At 36.8% G+C, this 7,763-nt stretch overlaps 1 protein-coding gene across 1 annotated transcript; it reads left to right on the top strand.

The window, feature by feature from the left end:
* Window positions 1–3,465: 3,465 nt before the first annotated feature.
* Window positions 3,466–7,290, top strand: LOC106361549 (serine/threonine-protein kinase STY46). The gene is made up of 15 exons (XM_013801307.3): window positions 3,466–3,956; window positions 4,046–4,160; window positions 4,260–4,351; window positions 4,439–4,552; window positions 4,646–4,700; window positions 4,771–4,881; window positions 5,073–5,123; window positions 5,309–5,472; window positions 5,568–5,675; window positions 5,756–5,829; window positions 5,918–6,093; window positions 6,296–6,472; window positions 6,566–6,619; window positions 6,701–6,835; window positions 6,919–7,290. The coding sequence occupies exons 1-15, from the start codon at window positions 3,745–3,747 to the stop codon at window positions 7,009–7,011; spliced, it is 1,731 nt and encodes a 576-aa protein (XP_013656761.2). The 5' UTR covers window positions 3,466–3,744; the 3' UTR covers window positions 7,012–7,290.
* Window positions 7,291–7,763: the final 473 nt, after the last annotated feature.

The following is a 7,763-nucleotide window of genomic DNA, read 5'->3' as shown; positions in this document are numbered from 1 at the left end:
TTATGCTTATGATATACTTTTAAAAGCTACGTATTTATAGTTTCTCTTAGTTTGACCGTTTCCATTAACATGATCCTTGACCTAAAGGTGCGTGTGTGTGTGTCAGTTGATCATTAGGGTTTATCGTGAAAAATATAAAAGTTGTTTAAATATTTGCATTATTTGGTGATAATACTATTTTATAAGCGATCTGACATTGTGTTTAGTGGCTGAATCTTTTAATATATCCTCCTGGAACATTTTTTTTATCAGCGAATATATAAATAAGTATACACATGTATCCCATATTTTGTTGCTTGTGATGACATAAATATATACAAAAACTTGGCATGCAACCATTAATATGTAACGGGATGATGTCTCACTACTCGGTTATTTAATTAGAAATAGTGTGATATAGCAAATGGCTGAATGAGTGCTGGTTTACCTTAACATTCGTATACAACTTGTACGAAAAGGTAGAAGGGGCAATGTGGTGCGTAGGTAATAATTATTGAAATGGATAAAGACGAAGAACAAGAAAAGAAAGAAAGAAAGAAGTGGTTCTCAACAAAAACAGATGGCAGACAGAAACTTCAGAACGGCGACATGTCGCGGCTTCGCTGGTTGTCCAGCTAAAAAGACGCGACCTTTGGTGAGAGTAAAGGGGCAACAGTCCACGTGGGATGTAATGCAGCCATGTGCTGCCACGTCATCGACTTTGGGACCCTACCGAACAATCAATTTAAACAGAACTGATTAATTATTCACTAATTTTGATTACCGAAACAAAATGGGTTTATTCCTTTCCTGGCTGCCGCATCTTTAGAGCTTGATTGGTTTCCCCGCTACCACCCGCAAACGCAGCTTTTGCGGTTGGTAGCGGTTGACAGCGTTTCGAAACAATCATATAAACCGCTACAAATCGCTTCAAACCGCTCCGAACCTCTTAAATTCAAAAGCTGGTTCCAGCTAGCGTTTGCGGTTGCGGGCGGTTGCGGGAGGATAAATTTTTTTTCTTTTTTTTAAAAATCATATAAATACAAAAATAAAAATATTCAATAAATTTTTTAAAATGGAATTATAAAAATACTAAAATATATCTATTATATTTTAATTAATATTATAAAATTTTAAAATAAAAATATTTTCTATAATTTTAAAAATTTAAAACTATAACTTTGAAAATATAATTTACATATTTATTATAATATTATGATTTTTGATATTTTTATAATTATGTAAAATGTAAATATTGTTAATTTATTATTTAACCGCTGTTGTATTTGGTAGTTAACCAGTCATAAGTATCCCGCAAACGCACCAATTTCTAACCGCAGAACCAGTCGTACAAATCTCTTAAAACAGCTAAAACCCGCAACCACCCGCATCCGTAAACGCCCGCAACCGCAACCGCTGCGTTTGAACCAGTCAGGCCCTTAGTCTCTCTCTCTGGTCAACTCCTTCATTTCCTGTTGATCATCAACATGGACTAATTTTAATACAAATCTCATTTCACAATATTTGATTTTCTTGTTAAATTAAATAATCAGTAATCGTGTATCATTGATGAGAAAACTTAAATGTACCTTTGATCACTCCCATTTTGACCAAACTCGTTCGACGTTAATTACTACTAGCTGCTTAATAATCGTGATATGCGTGCGTTTATTCATTAAAAATGCTATAAATGTAAGTAATTTTTTTTCTGAGAATAATAAATATAAATGTAAGTGTTGCATATATCTCCACTGTGCGATATTATTTTTATATATACTAGTATGCATGATTTTTTGGGTCAACACAAAATGCGTCTTTACTTATAGTTTTCGATTATACTTCATCTCAAAGAAAATACGGAATGCATTTTTGTTAGACCATATATATACAAAATTTTGTAACTAACAAGAGCACACCACGTTCTACCCCATATTATGTTAAGGTTTATTTTGTAACTAACAAGAGCACACCACATTTTGTAACTAACAATATATATATATAGGTCACCGAAGAAACGACTGATATACTATATATATTCAGTTATTCGTTCCCGTAAATCGAAAATTATGTGTGTATTTGCTTAATCATATCCAGATTAACCACATGTGTGTGAATTTGTGTTTCAAACTTCATTCATATACATATGCATTGCTAATCAAACGAATGATGCATTGGAAAAGCTCAGCTTGATGAATGAATATAATTAAGCTTTAGGTTAATTAGGGAGAAGTTATATAACTTACGATGTTGGTCGAGAGTACAATGCCTCCAAACACGAGGGACTAGGGAGTAGTCACATGCGACTGAGACTGTTGATATATTTGGGCCCTATTTATCTTTGATATGTGGGTGTCAGTTTTTACGTGTCACAAACACAAAATGCAGCATTTCGAGTGAAAATAACATTATCCCAAACGAGAAAAGTCCACTAAATGAATACAATCGTCAAGTCAATTATATGACGTCCATATATACATAAGACACATAGGTAAACTATTGGCTATATTATGTCCCAAATAGAGAAATTGAAGGGTGTTTAATCGATTGAGGAAAGTAAAAGGGACTAAACTGATAAATAAGAAAACGGAGATGTTTAGGTATGGGCGTTCGAAACCTTCATCGTGTTTCGGTTCGATTGATTCAGATTTTCGGTATTATGCTTAAAAGTCCCGTTCAGGTTTTACTAACTATAAGATCAGGTTCGGCTCGGTTCCTTCCAAGTTCGGTTCGGATCGGATTGTAACCAATATTTGAAATCGTCCAAAAATATATTTTTCAAATCTCATATGATGACAATATTTTTTTTTTCAAAATTTAGAAATTATTCACAAATCTAATTAAAAATTAGCTAAACTATCTAAATTAATTAAAAAAATTTAAATAACAAATAAAACAAACTACAAAAATATTTTGAATACTCTGAAATATCTAAATCACCTTAATATATAAAAAACATTAACATATTTAACTAATTTCGGATATCTTCGGATCCTAGTTTGGATTTCGGTTTGGCTTATAACCAAACTCCAAAATACTAAATTCATAAGTTCCGTTTGGATATTTGTGTATAATAGTCTGGATCGGTTTCGGTTTTTCGGTTCAAATTTAGATAAATACTTTGGATTGGGATAAACATATTTAGACCAGGAGATGTGGACAAAAAAAAAGATATTATTTAACATTTTACCAAAAAGAAATGAAAGAGAAATAACGTTAAAAAGTAGTAATAGGCGAGAAGAACCTGATCCGGATAACTGTGGGCTCATGTGGAATATGCCAATGGAGGAGGGAGGGAGGGAGGTGGGGTCAGAGACAGTAACGCAAAAGGGCGTAATCAGGGGGACAAATGGGGAGATCTCCTTCTAATTACTCGTCGACTTGGTAATTAAGAAAACGGACGAAATTCCATTAATACCCCTCAGCGATTAAAATAGATCAGCATCGCCACGGCGGCATGAGTCATCCGCTGCGCACTACGGTGTCGTTTTATACACCCCCCCCACAAACAAAAAAGCAACGAAACACAATTGCGGAAGAAGAAGATAAAACGTTACAAAAAAAAAACTCTCATAATAATCCCTCCTCAATTCTGAATTTCTGATCGTCTCTTCTCTCTCTTCTTTCCTCTTTACAATTTGAATATTTTTCTAGAGATCCTCGCATCTTCATCTCTGTGTTGGATCAAATTCAAACGGTGATTCTATTCCATCTTTAAACTTTCCTTTTTTCCGTTGGAACCACTTTTTATTTTCCCTCTGGTGGTCAATGGTGGTGATGGAGGACAACGAGAGCTGCGGAAGTAGAGGGATTAGCGATATCTTACCGACGTCGCAGGCTGCCATCGACCGTCGCGAGCGCATGAAAACGGAGGTTTTCGATGAGGTTATCAGCCGTCTCCGTCAATCTGACACCGTAGACACCCATCTCCCTGGTTTCGTCGACGACCTCTGGGCTCACTTCAATCGCCTCCCCGCTCGGTAATCATTATACATTGTTTATGATCTGCTTCTGCATGTATGTGCCCGCCTCAATTAGGTTAGGCTCATTGTTTATCTTGTTTTTTTAGATATGCTTTGGATGTGAATGTAGAGAGGGCGGAAGACGTTCTCATGCACCAGAGACTTCTTCACTCCGCTCTTGATCCAAACAACAGACCTGTTATCCAAGTCCGTCTCGTCCAGGTGAGTTTGTTGTTTGTTATTTTTATTTATTTTTATTGTTTTGCCTCTGTGAACTTTTTTGGGCTCACAGGATGTTTGGTGACTCATCTTTTCTTAAAGGTTCAACCTCCTACGGGGAATATCTCAGCTGACTCCATTTCCTTGGACTCTCTTCGTACCAATGAACCTGATCAAGCTTCTACCAGAAAAAGGTTGCCTTTTGATCCACATAACGATAATCAAAGTGTGTACTCGACTCTCTCTCTCTGATTTTTTTTTTTTTTTTAATTTTTTTGCAGCATTCATCCGCCGCCTGCATTTGGTTCATCTCCCAATCTTGAAGCACTTGCACTTGCTTCCACTATATCCCATGACGAGGAGGAGGGAGACTCCTCTGTGCCTAACAATTCACGGTATGTGTACGTACTTTCATGAGGAATGTTTATATATGTGTTGTTGATTTGGCGCAGTTACCAACTCACTCCCGCTTGTTAATTGAAACGCAGGCCCTTGCATGAGATAACCTTTTCCACAATAGACAAGCCTAAACTCCTTTTTCAGGTATATATGATCTGTGATTGTGATCATTTTGATTCGTCAATGCTTACTATATCCAGTGTAAATGATGCAGTTAACTGCATTGCTTGCTGAGCTTGGACTCAACATTCAAGAGGCGCATGCTTTTTCTACAACTGATGGTTTCTCTCTAGATGTCTTTGTCGTTGATGGTTGGCCTTACGAGGTAGTACTTTTTGTGTCTTTGTTGTAGTTGTTCTCAATTTCCCATCGCTATTGCAATGCTATCGTGTAGTGTACTATATGATCCATGCTCTATAGAACAGATGCGTGTTGGCATGTTCATTCATTATAAAGAGAAAGGGGTCCCGAGTTAACAACCGTTGCTGGTATGCTGCATTTTTTATAATTATACAGGAAGTAGACAGACTTAGAATAGCATTGGAGAAAGAAGCAGCAAAAATCGAGGTACTTGTTGCCAATTTAACTACTTTCGTGCAAAATATATATATTGATGATGACTATGTTTAATTAATTCTGAAAAAAAAATGGAGTTTGGTGTCATATATGGAGTCTTGCAGTTTTTATCAGTGACAGCATCTCACATGTCATGTCTTGTTTATTAATAACTTTTTCACTACTCTCAATTGCAGGACCAAAGCTGGCCTATGCAGCAGTCATTCTCTCCTGAAAAGGAAAACGGACAAACAGGTGCCAGGACGGTCGCAATACCCACTGATGGAACTGATGTTTGGGAAATCAACCTTCAACAGTTAAAATTCGGGCATAAAATAGCATCCGGTTCTTATGGAGATCTGTAAGTTGGTTCCACCGATCAAATGTAATGTCATTTCAGATGCTTAGAAGTTAATATCTCTCGCCCTCTTTCTCCTTACCTTTTGTGTTATTCAGGTATAAAGGTACATATTGTAGCCAGGAAGTTGCTATCAAAGTCCTCAAGCCAGAGCGTCTAGATTCTGAGCTAGAGAAAGAGTTTGCCCAAGAAGTCTTTATTATGAGGTTTGTGTGCCTTCCCTTGTGAACTTGTGTGCATCTGAACAATAGCATCTCAGACTCGTTCAAAATCTTTCCGTTTACAGGAAAGTGCGGCACAAAAACGTCGTCCAGTTCATTGGTGCTTGCACTAAGCCACCCCATCTGTGTATTGTTACAGGTATGTTGCACTGACTATTATATAATGATCTGGGCTTATTATTGTTATTATTATTGTTCCCCTCATTTGTCTCTTTCTCATATAATAGAATTCATGCCCGGTGGAAGTGTATATGACTATCTACACAAGCAAAAGGGCGTCTTTAAGCTTCCAGCTTTGTTAAAAGTAGCTATAGATATCTGCAAAGGGATGAACTACTTACACCAAAATAATATAATTCACAGAGATTTGAAGGCTGCCAACCTTCTAATGGACGAGCATGAGGTAATATTCTCAACGTCGTGTGATTCTCTCGTTGCACGCCGAATAGCTTGGTAGTGTGAATGTATGAATTGGCATTTGGGACGAGCTTGGGTGAAACGCTACATAATTTGGGCTGCATCACATATGCTATATCATTGTGTTCTACAGATGGTTGTCGATCGGATTCATAGTGGTGTGTGGATTATTTTGTTTGTTACTACAGGTAGTTAAGGTGGCAGACTTTGGGGTAGCTAGAGTAAAAGCACAAACTGGAGTGATGACAGCTGAAACGGGAACATATCGCTGGATGGCTCCGGAGGTGATAGAACACAAGCCATATGATCACAAGGCAGACGTTTTCAGCTACGGGATTGTGCTATGGGAGTTGTTGACTGGCAAGGTATTTGGTTTATACAAGTCTTTTCTCATCTGACAATTAAAATATCATCTCAGTGTTAGGCTAACTAAGTCATTGGGTTTGATGTGATGGCAGATTCCATATGAATACATGACGCCATTGCAGGCAGCAGTAGGGGTGGTTCAGAAGGTAAATCGTTTTCTTTTCTTTATGTAGAATGAATTTATTGCTTGTAAAGCTAAAACGTAGTTGTGGGGGTCGGTGGTTCAGGGACTACGGCCTACGATCCCGAAGAAAACGCATCCGAAAATGAGAGAGCTAATGGAGAGATTGTGGGAGAAGGATCCAACGCTGAGACCAGACTTCTCAGAGATAATAGAGCAGCTACAAGTGATAGCCAAGGAAGTAAGTAAAGAGAGAGAATGAAATATGGGGGAGAGTAATGATATAAGAAAATTGAATGTGTGTATGTGTGTGTGTTGTGGTAGGTAGAAGAAGAGGAAGAGGAGAAGAAAAGATCACCAACGGGAGGAGGAGGGGGTATCTTTGCGGCCCTCAGGAGAAGTGCAACACACCATTGAATAAATTGCATTGATCCCACCTAGTACTTGCTTCCAAAAAGACTGATTTACGGAGTTCTTGTGTTGCTTACCTTCTCAATTGATTTTGTTCCTCTCTGTAAGTTATAATACCCCACACACACACCCATATTGTCCATTCCATCCAACATTTTAAGTTGTTGATGAAAGAAAACTTCATGTACAAGTAAAACTGCAGTGGTTAGAAACATTAACCTCTTCCTTCCTTTATATTTTTTTGGTTGGGTTAAGAAGAAATGTTTAATATGTATTGGGTTGACCTTTGAGCGCTCCAAAAAAAACGGAATTGACCCCTTTGTTTACACAGAGCTGGGCAATTGGACTATCAATCGGGTTTCGGTTTGGATTTAGTCGGATCTAGTTTGGTTTAGTTTGTAAGATCTGGTTTAGTTACATGTTCAATATCGGATTAATTTCTGTTTTGGATATTAATCAGGTTATTGATTCTAAAAATATTGATTATCTACATGACCTTCTCAAATTATCTTATTTAAAAAATAATAATTTTGGGAGCCTCATCTATCAACCGAGACTCTTTTTTTAACTATAATAACAACATCACCGTACTGTATTAACAGTTACCAGTTAAAATTAAACTTAACAGTTAGCAACCAAATATTTGAATCAATTATTTATGTAATAGCAACCAAGTATTTAAGTCAATTATTTATGTAATATATAATTATTTGAGATGTTCAATAATATTTTAGTGTATTTTAGATACATATTATAAA

This window comes from Brassica napus, chromosome A8 (assembly GCF_020379485.1).
Source record: "Brassica napus cultivar Da-Ae chromosome A8, Da-Ae, whole genome shotgun sequence".
Taxonomy (NCBI): Eukaryota; Viridiplantae; Streptophyta; class Magnoliopsida; order Brassicales; family Brassicaceae; genus Brassica; species Brassica napus.
Note: the sequence above shows the minus strand (reverse complement) of the source record. Positions and strands in the feature narration are given on the sequence as shown.